This window comes from Panthera onca, chromosome B1, assembly GCF_046562875.1.
Source record: "Panthera onca isolate mPanOnc1 chromosome B1, mPanOnc1 haplotype 2, whole genome shotgun sequence".
Taxonomy (NCBI): Eukaryota; Metazoa; Chordata; class Mammalia; order Carnivora; family Felidae; genus Panthera; species Panthera onca.
Genome location: NC_138342.1, coordinates 160,101,416 through 160,129,053, shown reverse-complemented (window position 1 = coordinate 160,129,053; position 27,638 = coordinate 160,101,416). Strand labels below are relative to the sequence as shown.

General features: G+C 46.3%; 2 protein-coding genes, 2 long non-coding RNA genes and 1 other non-coding gene across 7 annotated transcripts in view; 3 read left to right on the top strand and 2 right to left on the bottom strand.

Moving 5' to 3' along the window:
* PLPBP (pyridoxal phosphate binding protein) overlaps positions 1-4,472 on the bottom strand; it is a 19,038-nt gene extending 14,566 nt beyond the window's left edge. The window contains exons 1-5 of one of the 2 annotated variants that reach the window (XM_060653611.2): positions 4,311-4,418; positions 3,873-4,105; positions 2,010-2,117; positions 1,896-1,931; positions 1,192-1,267 (exon numbers count right to left, since the gene is read on the bottom strand). In XM_060653611.2, the coding sequence (XP_060509594.1) occupies positions 1,192-1,267; positions 1,896-1,931; positions 2,010-2,060 (163 nt within the window). In that variant the 5' untranslated portion in view covers positions 2,061-2,117; positions 3,873-4,105; positions 4,311-4,418. Of the gene's footprint in view, positions 1-1,191; positions 1,268-1,895; positions 1,932-2,009; positions 2,118-3,872; positions 4,106-4,310 lie in introns of both variants that reach the window. The other variant, XM_060653609.2, reaches the window with a different exon arrangement.
* On the top strand, positions 1,506-1,578 carry TRNAT-UGU (transfer RNA threonine (anticodon UGU)). The gene has a single exon. It is a non-coding gene; the product is annotated as a tRNA-Thr (tRNA).
* A 344-nt stretch (positions 4,473-4,816) lies between the features above and the next one.
* Positions 4,817-6,704, top strand: LOC144616118 (uncharacterized). Its single transcript, XR_013555067.1, has 3 exons — positions 4,817-5,101; positions 5,712-5,822; positions 6,601-6,704. It is a non-coding gene; the product is annotated as an uncharacterized LOC144616118 (long non-coding RNA).
* Positions 6,705-8,741: 2,037 nt separating this feature from the next.
* On the top strand, positions 8,742-16,588 carry LOC132691830 (uncharacterized). The gene is made up of 3 exons (XR_009616010.3): positions 8,742-8,892; positions 14,337-14,419; positions 16,071-16,588. It is a non-coding gene; the product is annotated as an uncharacterized LOC132691830 (long non-coding RNA).
* On the bottom strand, positions 9,491-27,238 carry ERLIN2 (ER lipid raft associated 2). 2 transcript variants are annotated; one of them, XM_060653606.3, is made up of 12 exons: positions 27,119-27,238; positions 25,802-25,923; positions 24,212-24,293; positions 22,956-23,002; positions 21,012-21,073; positions 20,728-20,853; positions 16,813-16,886; positions 16,595-16,653; positions 15,973-16,064; positions 15,079-15,168; positions 13,323-13,402; positions 9,491-12,930 (listed from the first exon to the last, which is right to left on the bottom strand). In XM_060653606.3, the coding sequence occupies exons 2-12, from the start codon at positions 25,906-25,908 to the stop codon at positions 12,736-12,738; spliced, it is 1,014 nt and encodes a 337-aa protein (XP_060509589.1). In that variant the 5' UTR covers positions 25,909-25,923; positions 27,119-27,238; the 3' UTR covers positions 9,491-12,735. The 2 variants fall into 2 exon arrangements, with proteins under 2 accessions (XP_060509589.1, XP_060509590.1); XM_060653607.3 differs by lacking the exon at positions 27,119-27,238 and adding an exon at positions 26,839-27,098.
* Between the last annotated feature and the right edge of the window lie 400 nt (positions 27,239-27,638).

Below are 27,638 nucleotides of genomic sequence, written 5' to 3'. Positions count from 1 at the left end.
ATGGATTCAAGCCCTGCGTTGGGGTCTGTGCTGACAGCTCTCAGCTTGGAGCCTGCTTGAGATTCTGCGTCTCCCTCTCTGCCTTTCCCCTGCTCGTGCTCTGTGTCTTTCTTCTTCTTCTCTCTCTCAAAAATAAATATTAAAAAAAAAAAAAAGAGTCCATACAAAGATGTTCATAGCAGCTTTTTTTCCGTCACTGCCATAACAATTTTATTTGTCATGGCCCCACATTAGAAGCAACCCAAATGTCCATCAGTAGGTGAATGGATAAAGCAATAAAAAGGAGTGAACTACTGATACACAAATCAACATGATGAACCTCAAAATAATTATGCTGAGTGGAAGAAGTCAGACAAAAAAAAAGTACATACTTTATATTTCCATTTATATAAAACTCTTAGCAAGGTAAACTAATCTACAGTGACAGAAAGCAGGTAAGTAGTGCTGAAGAAGGGGAGTGGGGAGGAGCGGAAAGAAGGGGTTATTACAAAGGGCATGAGGAATCTTTTTGGGGTGATGGATGTGTTCACTATTTTGACTGTGGTGATGGTTTTACAAGTACAAACATACGTCAAAACTAATCAAATTGTGCCCTTTAAATATATACAATTTACTACAGGTCAATTATACTTCAATAAAGCTGCTTAAAAAAAATACAGGTTATTTTAGAAACCTTGAGAGAAATAAGTATTCAGTTCCTCAGACAGATCTCCACATGTCATTGTCATATGGTTAAGTTCTTTTGTAGTTAATTCTTAATTGTACTTTACTGTATATTGTGTTTTATATATAATATATACAATATATACTGTATTTGATTTACTGTATATTATTATATTTTATTTACCATAGTCTTACATCCAGAGGGAAAAGGAGAAAAATGTCTCCCTTGCCCACTTAATAATTTTATGGGATACAATTCCTTATAATTTATTTGGAAGACCACCAAATGATACCTAACACAAAGTAGGGTAGGTTTCCAAGTACATACGACCCAGTCAATGGTGAATTCATTCTATTCTTGGTATGAGGCTTTTTCCTTATACTAAGCACTAACATTTCTTTCTCCCAAAACTCCAAAACACAAACGGTGAATTAGGACTATTCTAAAAGCTGTTCTCTTTTCCACAGAAAGTAGTATAAGTAGTATGACAGAGAAATTTTGTCTTCATGTTTAGAATTTGATCTTACCCATCAATTTGTTGACATTTTGTTTCTGTAGGTGGCCAATGAAGTGCCATTTGATCTCAGGACACGAAGACAGAATCTGAAGGAAAAAAGGTAACCATGTCTGACTCAGAATTTATGAAGGCCATGCCGGCTCAAATACCTTACACACTCCCTTCTGACTTTTCATGTCTATGCAATAAACTGCTATCACCTTCTTCAGCTGGGCTCCTAAGGATACTACTACCTAAGGCTTCTGCTCTGTTCCTCTTCCTTATTCCCATCAGCTCCCTCCATCTTTTAGATATCATCCATTAAGGGCGAACTGATTATGGGGCACCTGGCTGGCTCAGTTGGTAGAGCATGCGACTTGTGATCTCAGGGTCATGAGTTCAAACCCCATGGTGGGTGTGGAGACTTCTTTAAAAAACAAAAAATTAAAAAAACCCCAAGAAAGATGAACTGAGTAAAGCTTTCCAATCTCAGAGGATCCAGGATTACAGCAAGCTCCTAAATTACCATATCCAAAAAGCTGCAAAGGAGATGACTATAGTCTTAGTTTTAATAAAGAAAGAAAATCTAGCTGAGATTTATTTGGAGCTTGAGGTGAATGGAGACATTTCTACTGCCAGTCAACCTTGCTATAAAACCCACCACCAACAAGGGTCTAACTTTCAACTGCGGAACCAAGATTAGATGCAAACTCAAGAATTCAGATATTCACTTACTTTGGGATTTGATGCTTTTTCTAGCAGTTCTTGAACCTGAAGGGTAAAAACAGAACAAGTGAGAAGCCTGGCAATCACAACTCTTCCAAAGGGAGTTTGGAAAAGGGATCTTACGTAGTTCTCCCCGAAAGTGCGCTGGCCATGACTGTAGGCTTCAATCACCATATCTGCAGGTTTGGTTTTGCTGACTGCTACCAGTCGGGGCTGGATGGCTGGGAGATCCTGCCAAGAGAGAAAGAGCCCAGTGGGTGAACGTTTAGGAATATTATTCCAGTGAGTTCTATAAGATAGACCCTGTAGGATCAGTTGGCATAGGTCTTAACTTGACATTTGGTAAGCTCCATTATTCTTACACTGGAGGGGGGACCAGTATCAAATAATGTTGATCAAATGTCTTTCAAATGCATGGCATCCAAATCTAATATGGTAGCTACTTTAATACCTAGTAAAACACAGTTCTCTCTCAGGAGACCTGGGAAGGTAAGTAAAAGCAGTATTTCTTTAAAATGTGGTCTTTGACCAACTGCATCAGCATCATCTGGGTACCACTCCAGACTTACTGACTCTGAATCTTTGGGGCTGGAGTCTAAGAATTTCCTTTTTTTTTTAAATTTGAGAGAGAGCACAAGTGGGGGAGGAGGGTTAGAAGGACACAGAGAGAATCTTAAGCAGGTCCCATGCCCAGCATGGAGCCTGATGTGGGACTCGATCCTATGACCCTGGGATTATGACTGGAGCTGAAATCAAGAGTCGGACTCTCAACCGACTGAGTCACCCAGGCGCCCCTGAGAATCTCCTTTTTAAACAAACTCTTCGGATGATGCTCTTGCATGCCAACGTTGGAGGTTTAAGAATCAGTTTGTTAAGGGAAGGCATTACTCTCTGACTAGAGGGGATACCACTTCTGGCTTCTGAAACCCCAAGATTAAATTTTGGAAACTCATTCTGGTCCTGGTATATTCAATAATATTGCGCCCCCCCCCCGCCAAAAGTGGCCTGTGTAGGGTAGCTATGTAATTTATTGTTCAATCTAATTAAGAACCAGCAGCAGAACTGAGGCAGGGACACCACAAACTCTGGACTGAGGGTTAGGCCCATATGACCCTCTTACGGCCATCACGTAAAGAGCAGGGCTTCCCTGAACTCTGCTGCAACCAAATCTATACAGAGGCAACAAGAGATCCACCTATCCTCACATAGCTCAGTTTTCACAGAGCCAATGATCCTCTGCAATTTTTACAGAATCACTGTATTTTCAAAGGCTCTAAAGATTCAGATCCATTAGCAAAAAGTTCCAGCTTCCTTCTGAGGGATGATGCATCACCAGCCTTTTATGAGACCATGTCATAGCTCCTAGGATTACATTGACGAATTGATGACTTCCAGAGAGAAAAGTGGAACAGGAGGCCCATCCACCTGTGGAGTTTTGCTGGGAGAACTTCCCAGAGTGATGTTTATTAGGGACATCCCTAGCTTTCCTTGGAGAATCGCCGAGAATCATAGAACATTAATGCCAAGGGTGGGCTGAAAAGGCAGTCAGAGCTCATTCCGTTGCCTATCCAGGTGAGGAAACTCCCGGCCAGAGCAGTTGAGTGACTTAGTTCAAGGTAAGCCAAGGAAAGACTACACTGATATAGATCTTCTGTCTCCAGAAGAGCATTCTGAGTTCTGACACCATAAATGCTTGATGGGAGAAACTCTGACCTCTCTGTTCAGTTGTGTTTCACTCCACACCATTGGCTTAAACTTGCAGTGAGGGGGAGCAGACACTGACCCTTGATCTAATGAAATTCCCAGAGGAGACAAAATACATTAGAAGGGGGGCGGGGGGGAGGGAATCTCCCTCTAGACTGCTTGGGATTGGATGTCAGCTCCCCTCGAGTCCAAACGTGCCATGCAGCTCTGGGGTCTCCAGAACCCGGCCCGTCCACCGTCTCTTTCACCTCCGGGTGGAGCCGACTGTTCCTGAGCACCTACTAGCAGTCAGACGCTGCCACACACGTGATCTGGGGATCTGGCCTCCTCTGGGTGCTCCTGTAGTAGACGTCTCCTCTTGTAGCCTCTGGGCACGGGACTGGCGCTGCTCCTGTCCGCTAAGGCTGTTGGCCACGACACGAGGTGGGACGGGCAATGGTCGCACTGCTGGGGGACTGGTCATCTTCCCGGGTAGTGGATACCTTCTGCTCCAACTAAGCCAACCTCCAGAAAACCTGACAGACTCACGGCGAGGTGGCTGAGGACACCCTTCGCTAAGCGTTTTGGGGGCTCTGCAACCCGCGCCAAAGCCAAGGCGGAAGGACGGCTCCCGCCCCTCCGGGAGACCCCTCTGCGTCACCGTGACGACCCATTCCCACGCAGGTGTTTCCCCCTCCTCAAAGCAGCCGCCCACCGTCCCCACGCTGTCCCCTTCCTCACCCGCGGCCGCCGCGCCACCGCCTGCTGCACGCGCTCGTTTACTGCCCGAAGTGCGAACCCGACTCCCAGCTCCGCCGACATGCTGCCAGCTCTCCACATCCCCCGGGACAAACGCAGAGCCCCAGACCCGGGAGCCCCCCACAGGCAGAGACCACCTTCCGGTCCCGCCCAGTTCACGTCTGGTGTGACCCAATCGCAGCTCACCACTGAGTCGTCTCACCCAATCGACAACGGGCAGCGCGGGGGCGGGACGGGGGCAGTGTGGCGGGAGGCCCCACCCCGCCGCGGCGGCCATCTTGGGGAGGTCGTCCCCGGCCTTACTGGGGACTGCCTGGCCCCGCTCTGGAGGCGGCGCTCCGGAGGCGGGGGGTGGGTGTGGGGAGGCCGGTCGGACGTGGTTCCGGTGCCCCCTAGCAAGCCTTGCCAGTCCTCCTGCCTGAGCCACGGTCCCCGTCCCCGCGGGAGCTTCTTGACGCAAAAAACGCGGCCTGTTCCGGGGTCCTGGTTCCTTTCTTAAAAGACCCACATTTTTGCCGGTCCCTGGCGTTGAGAGAGCTGTGAGCTAAGATTCCTGTGCGCGGGGACCAGGGTTCGAAGCTGCTAGAGCCGGAGACATGGCTGCTCAGATGAGGCTCGTGAGGAACCCTTAAGAGACAGAAAACAGTTTCTGAAGGAAACGGCACGATTCAATTATATGGCTATTCTTGTCATCCTTGTGACCAGTGCTGTCAAATAGCAATATGATGCGATCCACACATGTATTCAAAGAATTACCAATAGGCGCAGAAAAAGTAAGACATTTTAATGAATACTTTAAACACCACGTTAAAACCCAGTACCTCCAAGGTAAGGTTTCGGTATGTAACCAATAGGGAACCTTACTGAGATCTTTTTAAGCGTACGTAATTTACAAAACCCGGTGCAGAGTTTTGACTTACCGCATGCCCCAGTTCGGGCTATCCATTATTTCAAGAGATTGGTGACCACCTGCGGTAGCGCTGCCTTATCAGAGGGCACAGGTGGCCTTGGACCGCCTAGCATGAGCTCCGCACACATTCAGTCCAGTCTTGAGTGTCCTTATGTGTCCAGCTCTCGGCAGTGTGAAGGTCATAAACATGGCGAGGAGCCAAACAATGTAAAGGCTAACACAGTAAAATACGAAGTTTAATAGATGGTGAAATAGTAGGTGCTGTGGGTGGGTAGAGAGAATTCTGTTACGGAAAGTGCTTTTGGCTGTACTGTTTAAAGATTCTCAAACGTTTCAACTGGATGGAGTGGGACGCTATTATGTTGGAGAAAGGGCCAAAGTGCGTCCCCCAGGTTGTCTTGGGGTGACCGGGCTTACTTCAAATCTTCAGGAAATAAAGGGCAATATTCTTTCTTCTATTACCATCTCCCCAGACCCCAGGAACTGAGATAAAATTTCATATGTTGTGTTCCGGAAAATCACTTTGAGCAGAACCGAGGGTACTTGCCATCAAGAACTACTTTGGGGGAAGTTTCTGTTTACAGGTAACTGGGGGTATCTGTAAATTAGGGTTGTCAAAATGGCTCTGGACTTGATAATTTCTACTCCTGACAAAATGATAAAAATTTTAAAAATGACTAGAATAATTATTCATGGTGTGTATATAATAGACCTTTGCTCTAGAGAGATGGAGTTGAAAGGTCTGGGGCTAGGCAGCGGTCACTGGTGAAACAAAAGGGATTACAGTGATGGAGATCATGTTGAAGAGATGTATAGAGGAAGCATTGGGTGAACCTGACATAAAGTGACACGCTATTTGGAAAACATTTAAAAAACCATAAACACCTCATCAGAGCTAAAGGATGTACAATCCAGGTGATAGGTTATTACGATAACAAGTAGGAGTAACTTCATAGGTCAGGTGTCATCTTTGAATTCTAAGGTCAACCTCCCCCACCCCGGCCTCCACTGTTGAATGTGTGCATGGCTCCCAAAAAGGCATCAGGAGAGTGATTTGAACTTTCAAGTTAATAAGGATAGTGGTGCCAAGATTGGGTAGTGGTGGCACAGGATTGACACACCGAATTTTGGTTTCATTGTTGAACTGGCATCTTGGATAAGTTACTGAAGTTCTTAGTTTTTCTTTTATAAAATGGAGTCACAATCTCCTTCAGAGCTGCAGGGGGGATCAATCAAGATAACGTGTTAACACCCTTAGTAGAGTGCTCTGCCAAAGCGAGTGCAAAAACGTTCAACACATGTGAGTTCCCCCACCCTTCTTATCTATTCAGTCAACATTTATTGAGGCATTTCTCTGTAAAGGTACCTTTGGGGAGACCAGGATGAGTAAGACAGGCTTTACTACGGATTCATTTCTAAGATGCTTTTCATCGCTAACCTTCTATAACTCTACGGAAATAAATGGAAGTAAAGGCAAAAAGATCAAGGTGACCCCGGTCTCATCATTTCACATTTTCCAATTTCTTTACTTCTTAGCTATGCTTTTGAATGCATTGTATTCCACTTTTTTCTCCTGGTTTTCCTTTTTAATTTCTTCTCTTCCTCTTTCTGGGACATCAACCATGTAATTTATTTAACCTTTCATTCTTCCCTACCACCTAATCCTTAAAAAATGGAAGTCCACAATCACATCATCACCAGCAACTGTCTTTACATTGCTCTGACAGTTTGCAAGGATAAAGGGGAGAAGAGAAAGATTAAAAAAGCCAAATACCCAGAGGAACAGATTATATAATTTTATAAAAATCTAGTATACTTATTCATCCTAAAGGCCATCAAGTGTTTAAAACATTCACCTCTATAGTCTGAGGCCCTGAATTATGGGAAATGCATTCATGGATTTTAAAACTGTTTCCTTCTGCGCATACTGTGATTCTATCGGGGATAAAAAGAGATAAAATAATAGAAAATTAATGTTGCCTGGTTACTTGGCTCTAAAGAGAAATGGAGAAATAATGTCTGTGCCCCAGTTTAAATGAATTGAGGTAGAGAAACCATGACAACAATCCCTCAGCAAACATACTGTCACATTTGGCTTTTGAAATGTGAATATAGATTCTAGAACCACAGACCTAGGGAGGACCTTTAGAGATCATTTGATCTTTCATACAGAATTAGAATGACATTTAAACCCTCCAAACAGCATAGAATCTCCCCAATTTTTGAAAAGCATCAGAGAAAATGTTATTCATGTTAATCCCTGGATTTATTTCCTATTTGCACACAACTATTTTTCTGGATTTCAAATTTTAGCTGGTCTTATCTCAAGTAGAATCTTTTAAAAAAATACTTCATTCTGCAAACTAATTTCCTCTTCTCTGATCTCTGGGGAGCTAGAGGATACCTAGCCAACCATTATGCAACTTCTATGAATGTGAAGTCGCTAAATTCCCCTTATGCCTTTTATGGGGTCAACCCATGGGGTTTATTTTCTTACTTTTTAAATTTTGGTCTTAGCATTTTGCTTTGCTAGCCTCCTCAACTCTTATTTTTTATTAAAAAATTTTTTTAATGTCTATTTTATTTATGAGAGATACAGAGCTTGTGCGTGGGAAGAGCAGAGAGAGAGGGAGATCGGGAATCCGAAGCAGGCTCCAGGCTCTGAGCTGTCAACTCGGCGCAGAGCCCAAAGCGGGGCTCAAATGCACGAACCAAGAGATCATGACATGAGCCAGAGTCAGATGCTTACTACTGACCGAGCCACCCAGGTGCCCCACCTCAACTCTTTTTATATCAGAGAACTGGGAGTTCTCCACAGGACCAAACCTGCTTACTTTTTACATATGCCATTTCTGTAGAAGCTGTATTCTTAATACTGTTTGCTGCATTCTAATGTTGTTCCCCTTTCCCTCTCTGTGCCGGGCAGTCTGTAATCTTATAGTGGTACCCACTTTATGGTTGTATGCTTCCTAGGCCTGTTTTTCCAAATGATTGAAAATGTTATTTCTGAGTGCTTACCCACAGTAGGCACAGGGCTAACCCCTTCACGTGCATGATTTCATTTCCTCCACTCAACCCATTTTATAGATGAGGAAACTGAGGCTCAGAGAGGTTAAAGAATTTAAGGCCATACACCTAAGAAATGGTAGAGCAGGGATCTAAATCATGGCAGTCTAATGTCAGTAACTACATTCTTAACTTACCTATTCAATTGTAAGTTCATAGTATTTGCGTAGCAGCTCTCAAACCAATAGAAAAAGTTTGGGAGCATCATTAAAAAAAAAACTCAGAAAGCCTGGGCTAGGGTTGCCAAGTTTGGCAAATAAAAATATAGGATATCCAGTTAAGTGTGCATTTCATATGAATAATATTTTTTTAGTGTGTCTCATGCAGTGTTTGAGACATCCTTACACTAAAAATTATTAGTTGTTCATGTGAAATTCAGACTGAACGGAGCACCCCGTATTTTGTTTGGCAGCCTTAGGCTGGGCGGCTTTCCGGAGTAGAGACTGTAACTTTCTCACTAAATTGATATCAAAATGAGTTTTGGCTCAACTCAAGGAATCTCTGCCCTTTGGGGAAGTGCAGCCGCTATGGATTCTTTAAAATCAGCAACCTCTACAGCACCTACCCAGAATCATGCCAAGTTTACAGGTTAGTTGTTTACTGTTTCCACATTGATGATGGGGGTATTCGTCTGAATATATTTATGTATATATATATATTTTAAAGTTTACTTTTGAGAGAGAGAAAGCACGCACAAGTGAGGGGGTGGCGGGAGGGAGAGAAAGAGAGAAAGAGAGAGAGAGAGAGAGAGAGAGAGAGAGAGAGAATATGAATCCTAAGCAGGCTCCATGCTCAGCAGAGCCAGAAGGGCCTTGATCCCATCATGAATCTGGGGTCATGACCTGAGCCAAAATCAAGACTCAGATTCTCAACCTATTGAGCCACCCACGTGCCCCACTAGTTTTATTTCTTTATATCACCTATCCTAACATGAGCTATTGCTGAATTTCACTTTAACAAAGAAGTAAATACAGGGGCACCTGAGTGGCTCAGTCAGTTAAGCGTCTGACTTCAGCTCAGGTCATGATCTCACTGTTTGTGGGTTTGAGCCCCGCGTCGGGCTCTGTGCTGACAGCTCAGAGCCTGGAGCCTGCCTCGGATTCTGTGTCTCTCTCTCTTCTTCCCTTCCTCTGCTTGTGCTCTGTCTCTCTCAAAAATGAATAAACGTTTAAAAAAAAATAAAAAGTAAATACAAAGACTTGTTTTATTTAGCAAGACTGAAAATAAAACTCAGATATAAATTCACACCTTTAGTGTTGTCTAAAACAATTCCTCCAGCTATCAACCTAAGGCAATTAATCCAGCATATAATTTATAGAGTTATTAATATAACAAGAATCATTTCTCATTTACAAAGGGGGTCATTAAACTGTTGGGGCTCTTTCAAAGTAGAGTTTGTTTGACTATTCAATTACCAGCTTACACAGAAATGGAAATACAAACACAAACTGATTGGCTATTAACTCTTTTCTAAGGAAGCAATAGAAACTGTGGCTAGAATCCTACTGAGCACTAAAGTAGAGGTTAAGTTCATGGACACAGAGCAGCCACTAGCCAAGATACAGGTTTATTTTCAACTGAGGGAGGTTTATCTTCAATCAAACTTAGAGAAGTCAGTAAATACGGTGATCTTACTTTCACTACTTACTCTCTGTAAATGGCAAAGTTATCAATGCTGAAAGATACACATACCCATAGAAATTACAACAGATCATGTATAAAACAACTTTTTTTGGATCAATATAGTGCTACAATTGTCAATTTTTTCCTCCTTCAACTTAATATGACCACAGTTACCTTCAGATTTATGTTATTTTAGTCTTATAAAAATTATTAACAAACTTTGGCTTCCTTGCAAATATTCTGTCCTTATATTAAAAAAGTGATTAAAAACAGTACCGAATATGAACCACTTCTGTAAAGTTTAGTGAGAAACATTCAGCCAAGGTGACTTTTCCTTGGAAAATCCTACAAAAACTGAATTTTATAAACAGTTACTTATTTTGATAGAAGTTCCATTTATAAATAGCAGCCATGACTTTGCTGCCTACAAAATTGTAGGCTGTCACATTTTACATGTTTAGAACTCAAATGTTTTAAGATTGGATTTTCTAGTGAGTGTTAAAGAAACAAAGTCGCACAGACAGACTGGTTAGTCCCATGCTGAGGAAACCGCTGACCTCCATGATTTCACCATTTAGGCAGGTTATAGATAACCGTTGAATTTGAACCGAGGGCTACTGCAACATTTATACTTTGTGTTTAAAGAGGAAGCAACATTAGCAGTGAGGGGGGCAGGTGCAGCAGACTTTACTGAGGCTCTGTTGTGGTTAAAGTGTATCTAGTGCAAGGGACAAACTATCACAGAATGTTGGTATTAGGGAGACTTTCAAGTTAAGAACCTGAGCAAACATACTGTTCAGAGGCTGAGACATCCTTGCCTTGGGTTCTGTTAAGGTAGCATTTTCTGAGGCTGAGGCGGCAAGTCTCAGGGTAGGGGGAGCTGACAAATATGAAAACTGGGGATGCTGGATGTCATGTGTCCTGTTGCTCCTAACAAGGGATCAATGGCACCGAAATGGAGGAGGGTGAGTATATCTTAATGACGGTTACCCTGTTGGCCTCGGGAGACTGACTGTCTTCTGCAAGCGCCTGTGAGCACATTAAAACCCATCACTCCCACGAACATGTGGTTGCCTGCACAAAGTGTGACCAGGACCAGTGGTTTGAAAATTCTAAGTCCCAGAGATAAGAACAGAGAAGGGCAGCATTTCAGAGGAGTTCACATTTTGTTTCTACCTAAGCAGGCTGATTGTTCCCAGGACCCTAGACAAGCCTGGTGCTACTTGGGAGCAAGCTGGCCCGAATTTTGGGACCGTTCGATAAACCAGGTCTGGGCATGGGATCAAAAATGAAGTGGGGATCTGTGCCAGAAAGTATCATTCATAGTATCGCTGAGGGGGTACAGTGGTAGTTTCTTTGGTGGTGGGGGGAGGGGGGGAGGCTAATAACAAGGCTGAATTCTCAACCAGAGCTTGTCATGGAGAATACCAACGTGTTTGCAAGTTAACTCGAGACAACCTAACAATCTGGTGCACGACTCGTAGGCTACATAAGCTGAACACCACCCCACCCCCCATTTCAGGATAGAAGAAAACCTTTCATGTTTGTTCTCCTCCATCCCAAATCTCCCAGAGTGACTCAAATTTTTCCTACTTAGAAATGGAAAAACAAAAACAAAACTAAAACCAAACTCAAACATTTGAACAGATTTTGATGCAGCCCTTCCAACCCAGGGGCCGGGGCAGGGCCTCGGGCATGTACCCCCATCGCTGTCTCTGGAGATTTAGCACTCAGTCTGACCCCTGTGTGGCTGTCAGTGCCCTAGATTTAAAAACACGTGCTACTTAGAGAATGGGCTCCCTTTTTGTCGCTGCGTCAGACTAATGCCAGCGCAAGCTAGAAGCATTATGACTAGGAGATCTTCCAGGGGACCGTCCTCCTCCCCCACAGGAGCTCTTCAAGGTAGAATCCCCACAATAGAAAAGACACTTGATCTCAAGGAACATACGCAGTTTGCCAAGCAGGTGCCATGGTGGCTGAGAGAGATGACGACCCCACGTCAGCAGCTATTAAGACACTTGGGTTGTTTGTTCCTGTCTTCCTGATGCCAAGTGGAATTAATGAACAGACGTGAGAGGAAAAAACCAAATCACAGAACAGGTGAAAAGTTTTAAAAAGAAGCGTGTGGTGGTGCCCAAAGCCTGACTCTGGAATGTAGTTGGAAACCACCGCTCTTTGAGCCCTGGGGCAAGGAGGGCAGTGGACAGAAAGGTCTGCAGAGCCGACAGCTCAGGTTCTTCCTTAAGAGGACTCCAGAAAAGCGTGCCAACGTGACTCACAGACGCCCCGAGAGAAATGCCAGCAAAGCCCAACATCCCCTGCAGCTGTCCCCCCGCAGCTCTGCTGGCAAACTCAAAAGCACACATTTGCTCAGTTGCTGGGCCTCACCCCCAGGTGTCTCCCACCTTGGAGGCAGGGGCGAGAAAACTGGACCCCATTTTCCCAAATAAGGGAAATCAGATCACCTGGAGGCAACACCCTACGTTTCTCCCACTCTGTAATGACTGAGTCCCTCCTTAAATCTGCTTCAAAGGGCTGAAATTAGTGTCTAGAGGGCAAAGGTCAAAGCCATGGTTTCCCAGTCTTAACAGAAGTCATCTGACCCACTTACCTGAATAAAACCCCAAATATCAACCCCTTCCCGTCCTTCCCAGGGAGGGGATCTATTTAAATCCATTTCTTCTTTTTTTCCACCACCGAATGTGGGAGAGAGTCAAGGCAGGTAATGTGGGAGGGAGGAGCATCCTGGTTCATCATTCAAAAATAAAGATCTCTTTTAAGTGTCATTTGAGGTCGTATACAAAAATTTCAATTCTCCTCAGGGTCTGCTTCCAAGGGGTCATCATCGAAACTCAGCTTGTCAGCTAGCCCCTCGAACTGCTTGCCCAGACCGCCTGCGGAGTCCATGAACATGTTCGGGATGTCTTTGCCAAAGTAAATCTTGCTGTTGGAAGCAATGGCTTTGTACTTCATCAGCTGCAAATACTCAGGGGTCAGCTTCAGCTGTAAGAAAAAAGGAAAGGCGGCTATGTGGAGGCAGATTCAAGAAAACTCTGGGTGGCACCCTTCACTTTTCACAAGGAGAGGGTCTTTGTCAAAGAAATGTGCCTTCCCTACCCCTTCCTGGTCTCACTGTTCTGTTAGTAACGGGTACTGATTTCCAAGGTCAGAGCTGCAAGGGAGTTTTAGGGAGTTTCTGGGTTTAGCATGACAACTGAGCTTCTATTGAGGCATGGCTAAGGAACAGGGGAGCACCAGGCCCACACAGCATGGCAGCCAGCACGTCTGGCTAGGAGGGTCTTTGGTGGCAGTGGCCATCCAACATCACAAACCTTCAAACCACATCAGCCCAAAGCCAAATATACCCTCTTGTCACCAGGTGCATTGGGCTTTACCTTGTTTGCTTCAGCGATTTTCATAGCGGTGTAGCACTCGGCATCAGCCTTTGCCTTCTCCCGGGCCAGAAAGGCAGCATCTGAGGGCAAGAACGCAGTGAACTGCAGTGTAGATGTTACCAGAACCCTGGGCCCTGTGACGTTCCCCTGGTTGCCTCTGTGACCTTGGGAGACTGCTCTTTTCTCTCTGTGGTTTGGTTTCCTCTTCCGTGAAATGGTGGAAAGAGGCATTTTTTCCTACTTCATAAGTTGTTGTGAAAATCAACCATGGGTGAAAAATGCTTTGAAGTCATCTCCGGATAGTGGGGACCAACTCTGAGCACGTCTGTTGCTATGCCCAGCGACACTTACGAAGGCAGTCTCGGGAAAAGTGCTGCCAAGGGACACTTCCTGTGTCCACAGGCTGAGTCCTTGTCGCTCCGCGTCTGGGAAGACAGGGGTGGGGTGCCACTTCACCCCTCTTGTGCTGCACAGCAAGAGTGCGAGGAGCCCAAAGAAGGCTCTAAAGACAGCCAGAAGTGGCTCCCCCTAAACCTGGATGCCACGAACATGAAACAGCTCGGTCCCTCTCCACCTTCATTTCTCTTTTATTTCCACTGACCATTTCAAAAAGATTCTAGTTAACACTGGTTAAGCTGGCACAACTCCCAACAGGAGAAGTCCATGCCATGGTCCAGACTAACACCTGTTTGGATGAAGACCTATTTAAACTTCCACCATGCAAGCAAAACACTTCCTTAATCTGCTGAGACCAGCTTTCTGTCAAGCTGATGCAAAACTTTTGATGCTTGCTCCCTTGCCTTGGGAATGCGGCCAGCCTCGTGTAATATCTGTAGCAAAAAGCCTGGAAGAAAGGTCAGCCTGTGGGTGGGTTCTTACTGCACACCCCCAGCACGGCCCCGGGCGGAAAGAGCGTGCAGTCTGGCTGGGGCGCTGGCTGCATGGGGCCCACTCAAGTGGTCTTAGCACCTGATGACATGTTTTTATAAGAAATAAAAATGCGTTGTTTTGCAGAGAGCTCCCTAACAAGGAACTGCTGGCCTGTAAAATCCCAGCTGGCTCCTCACTGGGCCCCTGCAAAGCCTGAGAGCCCCATGGTGAGTACAAGTTGACATGGCATTTCGAAGCTGGGCCTCGAGGTCCTATTTTTGTCCTAGAATTTGCTTGATATAAGGCACCACGTGAAGGAAAGGGCAGGTGGTGGGAATGAGCTGAGGGCTTAGGGGCAGGGAACTGAAGGTGAATAATATTCAGAAAAGCCAGTCAAGAAAACACTTTTCTCCAGCTCCAGTGTTGTTGGTACCGAAAAGGTGTCTTTTTCAGACCTGCCTCAGTATCTACCATAGGGATACTGAGAGCAGACTTAGAAGCCACAGCTGTGGGGGGTAGGCACAGCACAAGGAGGGGCTGTTCTGGCCTAGCCTCTGAGTTCACTGCCACTGAGACCCTTGCCAGACAGCAGGGATTTACACAATTTCCCTTTTTCTTACTCCTCACCTGAGAGCACCTAACAGCACTACATGGACATTTGTTGAATCAGTGAACGCTCTCTGAAGTGGAAAACGTATGCCAGCCTGGCCCAAATCTCCCCCAAACTTGAGTCAAAGCACAGTGAAAAAGGAATTTTCCAAAGAAATCCGGACATCTTAGAACAAAGGTTAAAGAGCCAAGGAAAAGGGCTCTCCCGACCCCACCCCCACCCAGCCACACAGTGGGGCGTGAGGAAAACTCAGGCACTCATTTCAGCTTTGCTCACCTTCAATTTCCGAAATCTTTTTCTCGGTCTCCTTCTCCATCACCTTCTGCCCATAGGTGATTTCTGCCACCTGAGCCACTTTTTCTGCCTCTGTAGTGACGATGTTGAGAAAAGGCTTAGACCACTATGGATATCTCACAGGCTAGACTAAATCCCACCCTTCCTGTGATCAAAGTCCCTGATGCGGGGATGCGGATGTGTTCAGAGGGAGGGCCCCAGAGGGTGACCACGGTGGGCACGTGTGGACTGCACCCATGAGTGCAGTACCCCGACATCGGCATGAGACAGTCAGCCGGGAGACCTGGGCCCTCCCACGAAAGCGAGGAATGAGTCCCAACCTCTCTCCTAAGTCACAGGGGTGTTTCTCCCAAAAGAGTATTTTAAGGAATACGGTAGTGTCTAAAAAGGTTCTTCCTGCCACTTCACTCTGGGAAGCAGTCAGTAGTCGTTGATGATCTAGTGCAGAGGTTAGGAGCCGGGTTCTGGCCAGGGTCTCTGCGGGTGAACCTCATTTCCACCACTTACTTGCCATATGACACTGGGCACGTTAGTTAGTCCCTTCGTGCTTGTGAGGAGACGAGTCACATGTAAGTGCTTAGAAAAGTGCACGGCTCATGGTAGGTGCTTGAGAAGTATTAGCTACTACTATTATCGATTAAGAATTAACTAGGAAGGGATCCTTTCATTTCAGAGATAGGGGGAGACTCAAAGCTCACCGGCCCTGCCCACCATCTGACAACTTCAGCGTCGCTTCCGGGAGTACAAGTGCCGCTCCTGTGCGCGGCCAGGGTTTGCAGGACCGTGTGACCTAACCGCGCCCGAGGCTTCCTCGCCATCTGCCCGCCTTCCCCAGCCCTTCCACCCTGAGAGGGGATCCCAGAACCACATCCAGACCGATCAGGGCCTTCTTGCGCTCTGTCTCAGCTTCCTTCTCCACCACCTTCTGTTTCTGGGCTGCAATGAGCAGCTTTGTCTTCTCGCTTTCCCTGAAGGGAAGAACAGTATGCAGCCGTGAGGCGGCTGCGGAAAACGCTTCCGAGGAACTTCACTGTCCCCTGGAGGAACCAAACTTCTGCTGAGGAGAGGCAAACCTGGCTTTCTCACTCTCGCCTGGAAGGCTGTTCCCTGTCCCAAGTAAGAGCAGATCTGTTGCAGGCAGTAATGCGGCTCTCTTTCTCCTCCCAAGTAACTCATTTGTGAGAAGTAAAGCATAATTTACTTAGGTAAAATGCACCTGCCTGCCCACTGAACCGCCTCTTCCTCCCATCTTCTTTGGCACGAGCCATGAAGCACAAACAATGCCCCCTGGCCCTTTTCAAAGCATCACTGCTTGAAAGGGCTTCTCCGGAGCCCAGGTGACTGTTGTGACACACCCGCCCCATCTTACAGTGCAGCGGGCTGTGCCGAATACTCAAGGAGGGGAAGAAACGCGTGGCACGGGTTAACTCTGGGATGGGATGAGGTGAGGGGTGTGGGACAGAGTGGGGGGTACAGGTTGGGCAGAGGGAATACTCACATCAACTCGTAGTTTCTGCGGATCGCCTCGGGTATATTGGGCTTTGTGACCCGCACGGCCTGGGGAAGGATAAAAATAGCACCTGATGGGAAGGTGAGGGTGGTGAGGGACCCGAGCAGCTGCCACTAGCCCTTGATCTGCTTGCACAAGAAGGACATCCCTTGGAAGAGTGGGGGATACACCTTTACCAGGGGGTGTCCCACAGTGGCCATGCTTACTTGGATGACGAGCCCGGGGGCCATGGAGGTCAGGTCCTGTTGCAAAGCCAGCTTGAGATTTTCATCAATCTGATCTGGAATCAAGAAAGACCGAAAACGTTGTTGTTACGTTTTTTAGGCAGGGTGGAGGAAAGTGTGAGGGCAGAGTACAAACTAACACGCCAGCTCAAGAATGCACCTGACAGGCCAAAGGTCTTTCCAAGGCAGAGCCCAGAAATCTAAAGATACCCTGCACGTCTTTCTTGTTTTTAAAAAATTTTTAATGTTTATTTATTTTTGAGAGAGAGACAGAGCACGAGCGGGGGGAGGGGCAGAGAGAGAGGGAGACACAGAATCTGAAGCAGGCTCCAAGCTCTGAGCTGTCAGCACAGAGCCAGACATGGAACTTGAACTCATGAACCAGAAGATCGTGACCTGAGCTGAAGTCAGATGCTTAAATGACTAAGCCACCCAGGCGTCCCCCGCCACCCATCTTTCAAAGTGACATCCCTGTGCGGCCCCTCTACATAAGCTAGATGGGAGAGTGTCCTTTTCCTGTGGCCTCCAGATAAAATCACCGAGGCTGTTGAAAATATCAACCTTGCCCAAAAGGAAACTGAGCTTTCAAAAGAACAAGTACAAACAACAATTCTAGCACATTTCTTGAGTCAGGCAGCAGCCTTCCCCTAGACAACAGCAGCGAAACAGAGGGCGGGCCCCCATTTTCAAGAGGAAGGAAGGTGGAGTGGCTGTGTTAGGTATTTCGAAGGGAGCCAAGCACATTAAATCTGGTAATTTTAGAAGTTTCTACCAGAAAAACAGACTCTGACGTCAAGGAAAGCCCCAGGGAAGACTATTTCCATTAAGAACTCCCATCAAATAACACAAGGGGAAAATGAAAATTTACGGTTCTGGAAATGAGCCCAAGTCCTCTGATGTGTCGTTTGCTTTGGCCCTGATTGCTCTGTCAGAATTCACATGGGAGTCGTTTCATAGGGAAGTTTAGGAAGAGCTCTAACTGGTTGCCCCTTCTGGCTGTGACTGTGCGGGGCCACAGCTGCCCTCTCTGGCCTGGGGCTTCTCTTCCTGGCCCTCTCCCCCCCCCCCCCCGACCACCCTCCCGAGGTCTTCTATAAGACCCTGCAAGGCCCTGAGAAGACTCCATGAAACCTCGAAATCTGGCTGGGACATCGGAACTGAATCACCTCTCTTATTACTGTCAGCTGTCACCTGCTTGAAGTAGCCGTTCTTGGTCACCTGTGCCCAAAGAGGAGCCACTGAGGAACAGCAAATGCCTTTAACAGATGCCCAAATGGAGGCCCATGGAGGTTCAGTGATGTGCTCAAGCGAGTTAGCAGTCAAACTAATAAACCTGTTTGGTCACTATGCTTTAATTTTTAGGTCTAAAATGGCACTTTCTTCAGCTGTCATATCGGTCAGCAAGGAATTTTAACATTTCTATGGACTGGATATGCTCTCATGAGCCTGTCAGCGTGAGGGAGAAATGCCCCAAAGGCAGCACCTCAGACCTGATATGTGTTTAACAATTTGACAGATGGAGATAAACATCACGTTTCATATTTTCTATTTTAGATAGATCAACCAAATTTGAGATGTTCTGTGCCCTCCCTAGGTTAATAATAACATTGTCATTTATTAGTGGACACCTGTGGTCCTGGGCTAGTAACTTTCTAGGACAATCTGGAAGAAATATTTTGCAAGGTGGTTTATTATCAAAGCAATACTAGTAAGTTTTTTACACATTATAGTTCTGCAGATAAATTCTGATTAGGTTATATTACACAAAGAGGTTGAATCAGGTCAACTTCTGAGCAAGTACCAGGTAATGTTTTTATAAAGTGGGCAGACTGGGGTGCCTGGGTGGCTCAGTCAGTTAAGGGTCCGACTTCGGCTCAGGTCATGATCTCATGGTTTGTGAGTTCAAGCCCCGCATTGGGCTCTGTGCGGACAGCTCAGAGCCTGGAGCCTGCTTCAGATTCTGTCTCTGTCTCTCTGCCCCTCCCCTATTCGCTCTCTGTCTCTCTCTCAAATATAAAAAATAAAACATAAAAAAATTTATAAAGTGGGCAGAGAGGACGCAGCAGGGTAAGCAGTGATGAGAATTAGGCCACGAAGCTGAGTCAGGGCTGTGAGTCCTGAGAGGACAGAACCAGGAGAAAACCTCCATGCCTAACAAGTGGGATTTGAGACATGAATTTCTCTTTTACAGATGCAAATAGATTCTAAGCAAGACAGTGATCTCCCAAGACTTAATTTTTCTAATCAATTGATTAATTTTTTGAGAAAGAGAGAGAGCATGAGCAAGGGAGAGGGGCAGAGGGAGACAGAGAGAATCTTAAGAATCTAAGCATGGATCCTGACGTGGGACTTGATTCTACAACCCTGGGGTCATGAGCTGAGCCAAAATCAGAAGTCAGATGCTCAAGCAACTGAGCCACCCAGGCACCCCAAGACTTAACTTTAAAAAGAAAAACATTTCAAAGCAAATATATTTTCTGAGCTTCTCTGTAAAAGAAGCTTCACTAAGCTACTAAGTTTATCTCTATGACAGTAAGTTTTCTTTCTTTCTTTTTACTTTATCTTGAAGATTTTATTTTTAAGTAATCTCTACCCCCAATGTGGGGCCCGAACCCATGACCCTGAGATCGAGTCACGTGCTCCACTGACTTAGCCAGCCAGGCACCTTGATAGTAAGAAGTTTTCTAATGCAAAATGATGTCACATTTTCATTTTCTCTTCATGGAAATTAGACCCCTTTGCCTTTTGTTGTTTCAAATGCTTTAAAATGTTCATTTAATGGCACAAGTTCCAAAACAGTGGCTCTAGAGAAAAGTAATGATATTTTATAAAATGCTAATCAGTTTGAGGTAAAAAAAAGAAAAAAATAAGGCAAACTTACTGCATTTTTTGTAAAAGCATGCTGAATCCAAACCCTCTAAAGTGAATTTAGATTCACTTCCTATTGCAGAAAAATTGAAAGTGACTCTGACGATTTCCCAAATCTGGAACACCGTGTGCAGGGGGCTCTGATCGCGGTCTCCGGCAGCACCAGGCGCTCCTCCCCTGTCTACTCTGAAACGTCCTCACGCACGGTTCTTTTTCAGGAAGATTCCTGGGAAAAGTCACTGTCTAGTCCTCATATCAAGACTAGCTGTACCATCGTTTACTTTCGGCACCGGCTACTAGAACACTTCCGGCAGCAAGCTGAACCAGAACGTTTCTTGCGAAAGAGCTTTAAGGATTACTGAACTGTTTCCCTCCCTTGCTGCTAAAGTCACACTATGTTTATTTTGGTGGCTAAAGAGGACAAAAGGTATCCACTTAAGTACGTGGATTCTTTTAAGGATTCTCCTATTCATCCCTACAGGTATAGGGTTAAAAAGACCCACCACCACAAAGCTCTGGGAACTTTAAGTAGCTATGGTCCTTGTCCCCCTTCCAGAATTAAATGCGACTCCTGCCGTCCTCCTCGCCTTTCCTGGCTTCCCTGCATTCGGTGTGGTGTGGTGGGAAGCAAGGTGAAGCGAGAGTTCTAGCTTCAGCCCTGCCATTTGTCTCTTTGAGCCTCACTCAGTACCCTTATCTGAAAATGAGGCTGCTGGGTTGGATACTCTCTCAGGTTCTTGAGAACTGACCCTGTCTTATTACAGAAGGGTGTTTTAGGGACAGCAGGTGTTTTAGGGACTGCCATTCCAGTCCTGATGTGAACCAGGAGGCCTCCAGTCCACTGTCATCCGTGTGCCCAAACTTCACCTGTCTTCTTGACCTTCTGCTTCTATCAGCACAGACCGGTTCCTGAGCACTGGGCTTGCACTTCCTGTCCACCCGTACCCATCCTGCCCTACGGTGGCTCGGAAGTCGGTGGTGGGGGGAACAGCTGCCAAGGCATACCATGGCCAGAAGAGGCTTCCTTACCAAAGAGCTCGATGTAGACCTCCTGAAGCGTATGCACGCTGCAGAACTGGTTCAGTTCGTGGTGGATCTTGTTGAAGATGAGGGCCTTGTCATAGTCAGCAGTGTAGTTCTTCACTATGTCATACACTGGGAGGGAGGGTGGGATTGCAAGGTAGGAAAAGGCAGCCCCCCCCCCCCCCCCGCCACTGCCTGACGTGCTGCAGCAGACCCTGGTGGTGGGGGGCGCGCGGGGGGACATGCTGGGCAAAGTAAGCCGGTGGAGAAGGGAAACTGGAAAAACGTACCTGCGTTTGGGACCAAGAAGTTCACCACTTCAATTCTGTCAAAGTAGATCATTACACCACCACTGTTGGAGGAAGAAGGGACAGAGAAGTCACCAGTAGGCTCTGGAACACAGTGCAGTCCCAGGGCGATGGCGTAAGAAGTGTGACTCAGCAGGAAAGAGTTCGAGGGAGGTCAGAAGGCAGGAGGGATCTCCAAGTAGGAATCTTCCAAGTTTGGAGCAAGAACACAGTCTCCCAAGAAATCACACCTCCTAAAAATATCTCCAGACGGAGAAAAATGAAACTTTTGGGGGTACCAGTAAGAAAAAGAATAGTCTGTATCTTTTGAATCTGCCATGCCTTTTGACTGAAGCAATCAATTGCAGGGAAAAGTCAAGGTGTTCTCAGAACTTAAAGGTCACAGTGGGATTTTCCGGTCACCATTTCTCATGGTCTCCACCCTCACTTTGGTTCAGCCCTTCCCTTTCCCTGCAAATATTCGTTTTTATAAACAATTTTGGGTATACAGGAACGGTGAAAAGAATAGTACAACAAACGGCCATACACGAACACTAAACTTAACAACTGTTAACATTTTACCTTCTTGATTGATCTTTTTTATGCTGAACATTTCAACGTTGCAGTCATGATACTCTTTACCCCTTCATACTTTAGTAAGCAACACTCACCTAGGAGTAATGACATTCTCCTATGTAGTCCTAACTCCATCCCCAAACGTAAGAAAATTAGCAAGAATCCCTTAACAGCCTCTGATACCTAGTCCTTATTCCAATTTCCTCACTTGATCCTGTTGTGGACTGAAGTGTGTGCCCTCCAAAAAGCCATAAGTGTAAACTCCAAAACCCCCAGGTGACTGTATTGAGAGATGGCCTTTCAGGTGGTAATTAAGGTTATGAGGGCTTAGGGGTGGGGCGCTCACCCAATTAGAGTGGTAAACGAAAAAAGGCAGCCACCAAACATCTTTTTCTCTGCATGTACAGAGGAAAGGCCGTGTGAGCACACAGCAAAGCCACCATATGCAAGCGAGGAAGAGAGGCTTCACCAGTTTCCACCCAGTCTGTGGCACTGTGTTATAGCAGCCCGAGCTGACGAATCCAGGCCTTCTCTGTCTTTCATAGCTGGTATTTTTGAACCAGGTTCTAATCAAGGCTCACCATCCACCACATTTATGTCTTTTAAGTCTCCTTTTCAACCCAAAGCTCCTCCTTGTGATGAGATCAGGCCCATTATCCCGTGAGATGCCCTAATTCTGGATTTGCTCCCATGTTTCCTTGTGGTGGTGTTTGTCACCCTGTCCAGTTTAGATCTCCTTTACTTTCCAAGCGGACCACTAGAGCAGTGTTCTGTTTGGATCGCCAGACCCTGAGGTCTCCCCTACCTTTTTATTTATTTTTTATTATTTTTTTAAATGTTTATTTATTTTTGACACAGGGAGACTGCAAGCGGAGGAGGAGCAGAGAGAGAGGGAGACATAGAATCCGAAGCAGGCTCCAGGCGCTGAGCTGTCAGCACAGAGCCTGATGTGGGGCTTCAACTCACGAACTGTAAGATCATGACCTGAGTCGAAGCCGGACGCTTAACTGACTGAGCCACCCAGGCGCCCCTCCCCCTACCTTTAAAACATTCTCCATAGCTGGTTATACAAAACCTATCTTCTTGTATCGGGTCATTTGCCTGCTGAAGGCCTTTAGTGGATCTTCACTTGTAACAGAAAAAGTCCAAACTTATCACAGCATTCCAGGCTCTCCCAAATCTGTCTACCTCCCATGATTTTCCCCGATGCACTGCACCGCCTAGTCAAATTGGAGCCTAGGGAGCTAGGAGGTGGGGAACTTGGTAAAACTACCAGGAAGGAATGCATCCCTTTTCGCTATCTCTTGCTGCAGTCAGCCAGACAGCCCTTCTGTTGCTGCAGGTGTAACTGCTTTATCCCGGGGCCCTTACCTAGTCCCGCAAGGCACGTTCTTCACCTCGTCTGTCTGCAGTGTGGTCTAGAAATGGAGGAGACATAAAATGCTGTAAAATGGGCAGTGACAAGCAAAGTAACTGCATTTTAGAATCCCAAATGGTCTGGTCCTTGAAGTTATCTGGGATGAGCTTTGCTCTTGTTAAACATGAATGTTTCACCTAATCCTCCTTACTTATAGGGTGTGACACCCAAACAAAGGTACCTACCCACCTCCCCCCCCTTCACTGTAAGTGAATCACCATACAGATGAGCTTAGTAATGACTTAGTAAAAAAGACCCTGCATTAGGAGTTCTAAGATCTGTGTTTATCTCTGTCTCTTCCTTTACCAGTCTTGAAACAGCGGATTCTTTATTTGGCTCAGCCCATTCTCAGCCTTATTGTAAGACTCGTGAGGCCATGTGCACAAATGCACTCTAGAAACCATCGAGCAGAGAAAATAGCAGAAGTGATGTACAGGGAGAATGCTGAGGAGGTATCCTGGGATATTTTCCTGGGTTAGTTTTAAAGTCATTCTCTAAATCTTATTCCTCTTAGCTGGACATACTTCAAAGATGGCTAGTCTAACTTAGCCAGGCTTTTAGATCTGTCATAACTAATCCTACTTCTACTTAGATGTCATTTCCCTTCACTGAGTCCAACTCCTCCCACCCCAACCAAATTATGTTCACATCTATGAATTTCAAATAAGAACCAGCAAATTTACCATGTTTTATTTCTATTTATCTTGGTAGCCTGTGATTTAAAACACACAGACACACGCACCCTACTTTTCCTTCTATACATTCAGAACATATTCTTCTTTGGTTTTACCTTGAAAGTGAAGAAATAATTCCCAGCTGGGGCTGCTGGGCCAAGGCAATGACCCCATCCAGCTATTTCAACAACCAAATAAAGCTCTAGAGTACATGGTTCATGGAGCCTCATTCTCCATTAGATATATATACATACACATATACATATATGTACACATATACATGCATATATGCATACGTGTATATAAACATGTGCATATATATACATACACATGTACGTATGTATGTATACACATATATATATGTGTGTGTACGCGTTTGTGTGTATGTTTGTGTGTGTGTGTGTGTGTGTGTGTGTGTGTGTATGAGATTCCTTGGAAAGGCATTATACTGACCTAATGGTAAGTAATTACAATCACGCGTTTGTCAACACCCCAAATCTGCAGTGGTCCAAACATACCCCATAAGCCAAGTATACCTGCACAGACTTATATGATGTGATGAAAGGGAGCATGAGATGGAAACCAGGGCCACTGGTGGAAGTCAGTAGGGCACCGCCTCTGCAGAGGAAGAAGAGAGAGGCAGTTTAGCAAGAGGTATCTATTACATCAATACTATTTGCACCGGCCCCATAAACGTTTCATATAGAGTGCCACGTGTCTCAGCCATGTCCACAGACCCCTTCCTCTCAACTCGACCCTAATATTCTAGGAAGTTTGACGGTAAAACATAAAACCATTATTTATGCTTTTGTGGCAAGAAAAATAGGCACATGGGCCAAGTGGAATAAAGACGGCAGAATCCCTGGCAATACTTAACGTAAGAGGAACTCTGTCTTTGTCATATCTGTTGAGCTTGTGGCAATCCAGGAGGGCACTTAAGTCCAGTAACACATTTATCAATTAACTGCACTAATGCTGGATCCCAGTGACATGAACAATCAAAAGAATAATTTTAAGAAATGCTTTAAAAATCATTTACAAACAAGGGGCACCTGGGTGGCTCTGTCGGTTAAGCATCCGACTTTGGCTCAGGTCATGATGTCACGGTTCGTGTGTTTGAGCCCTGTGTCGGGCTCTGTGCTGACAGCTCAGAGCCTGGAGCCTGCTTTGGATTCTGTGTCTCCCTCTCTCTCTGCCCCTGCCCCACACACCCCCCACCACACTCTGTCTCTAACTCTCAAAAATAAATAAAAATGTTAAAAAAATCATTTACAAATATTTTCCAGGCGGTAGCATTACTTTATAACCAAGTTGTATGTAAAGGGTAACAAAGTTAAAAGCCTTTTTGGGGGGACACATAAGCAGAAGGTGGGGAGAAATAAAGGGGAGAGTGGATCCCAACGAGACTTTTAGAACTTGCTATCAGCAATCCAGGAATAGGCATCCTGAGCATATATAAGAAGGAGTTCATAAAGACTTAAAGCAAAAAACCTGGTCATGGAGGTTACTGAAAGGAAAGCAACCCAAGATTTGTAAGTGCTTCTTTGCTTTATATTATGAAGGAAAAAAATACATTATTATATTTTTTAAAAAGAGCAATAAAACAGCTACCCAATGGAGCTTTCTTGTAAGAACCACTATCCTAGCGCTTGCCCGAATGGTTATGTATCAATCTGCAGGATTTCTCATTTTGCCTGAAATGTTAATTTTAAAGAGTGGGTACAAACTGGCAGATCAGGCTAGCTCAAGTTGCCATCAAGAACTGGTGCTCATCGGAGGTAACCTTGTGGCACCAAGATGCCGGGAGGGGGATATGAGAAAACGAGGTTTCAGAGATAACCTGCAAGCACTGGTTTCCTGTGGATTTTAACTCTAAACCTCTATACACATTTATCATTCACCATCCACAGCATCAACTTGAGACTACTAAGTTTTATATTTACATTTATGTATGTATATAAGCGTGTGTGTATATGCCCCCCTCCCCTGGTCACTGACACAACAGCTCAGTCTAAAAGATTCCTCTATTCAATGTACACAGATATTCAACAGAATCTGCTAGACAGTGAGTAGGAAAGAAAGTCATTTAACAGGAAGTTGCAAGCTTCTCCCTGTCCCTTCCTTACCTGTAATACACCCCAATATGTCCCTCTTCTATCTTGTGCACAGCTGAGAAAAGAGACGCACAAAAGAAACTGGAAGCCACAGCCACAACTGCTCCCAACTGAGCCATCAGTGAGCCTTTATCCTAGGGAAAAAGATGCAAGAAAATGTGTGTGGTCCGACATGCAGGAGAAAAGCCATGACAAGCAGAGAGAGCACCTTACTAAGCTGGGCTCCCTGCAAGTGGCTCCTATCCAGCCTGCTGTAGTATGAACACAAGGCTAGATCTACAACTCTCTTCATCCCTGTTCTCAGGCAACATTCCCACTCCTTCCTTAGCTGTGGAATTATACTCCCCACCTCGCTGGAGAGGCAGTGGCTCCAGATACAGCCGGGCCCCAAGAGAGAACCAGTGCCAATTGGGCAGCGTTCAGAACACAGCCTTCTCTTCCTGTGAACACGAATGTGCTGTCACGGGAGCCACTCACGCTAGTAAAAGGGAAGAGAGGCAGCTGCAGTATGTTGCCCAAATTACAGAGGATGTCAAATGACAGGCAGTTGTGGCTATGTAATTCTGGTCAGAGCCTCCCAGTCCTAATTGCCTGCCATTTCAAAAGAAACCATTATTTAGTCTTTCCAGATGCTGGAGCGACAGACACAGCATGTGAGCAGAATTCCATGATGGGATTCTCTGGCTTTTCGTCCACCTTCCCAGTTATTCCTTTGGATCTAAATGGGGGAGGGCTCTACACTCCCTCCCATACACTTGACTGGCACTTTGCCCCCGACAGGTCCCCAAGCCCCACGGTTAGAGAAGAAAGAGGGTTCCCAAGGGTGGGAAGACTGGGCTCCTGGGTCCAATTGGGTCCAGGCACCAGGATGAGAAAGAGCTGGCATCTAGAGACTCATTTTCTGAACACCGAAGGATCTGGAAAAACGATAGTAACTGACAGCAAAGTTCACAGGCGTGCCCGGGCCCACCCGTGCAGGGCGTGGATTCTGCCTCCCAGGACTAACATAGCTAGCTAGGGCTCAGACATCTGCAAGGCGCTTATTTTACCGTAGCGGACTCCAGCTACCGATCTGCAGCTGCGTCCTTTCTGCAAATGCCCTCCTCCCCGCTCCCAAATCGCGCCCCTTCCCAGCCCTCTTCCGAGAGAGGGTCGCGCGTCCCAAGCGCCCTGGGGCTGAGGGGGAAGGGACGAAACAGAAAGGGGTTGCTTTCTAGCTCCTGAGGGAGAGAGGCTGCTGGGGTTCGAGCCCGGGAGAACGGCTGATCAGCTCGGGCCGGGAGCCTCAAACAGGCCCAGCGCGCACACTAAGGGGCGGGGGCCGCGTACCAGGCTGTCCCTCCAGGCGCTCCGTACTCGTCCGAACCCCCGTGCAACCGTAGAAACCGCCACGCCCCTCCACACGCTACTTCCTTCCGGGTCCGTCGCCTCGATGACGCCTTTAGTTCACGCGAGAAGACTCCCGCCTTCTTAGCTTGTCAGCCCCGCCCCCGCGCTCCCCGAGTTCGTTGTCCGCGCGTGGGCGCCAGGGGGCGCCCTCGGCTTGGTCCGGCCCGTTGGGACCTCTGGTTAGGGTTTCCAGGGCGGGGACGGTGCGGAGCGCCTGGAGAGTGACGAGCGGGAGGAAGCTAGTAGCGGCGGGTGCTGAGTGACTGAGCATGTAGCTTTCCGAGGTTTTGACTTTGGAATTTGCCCTGGATTCCCCCCCGCCCCCCCTCCCCCCCAGCCCTGCCATTAGGTCAAGTGTATTTTTCGGGGCAGGTACCAGCGAGTTGCAGCCATTCTAGCCCTCTGCTCGCGCTTTCCTGTAGAACCGGTGAATGAAACACGTCTTTTAACGCGTGGATTA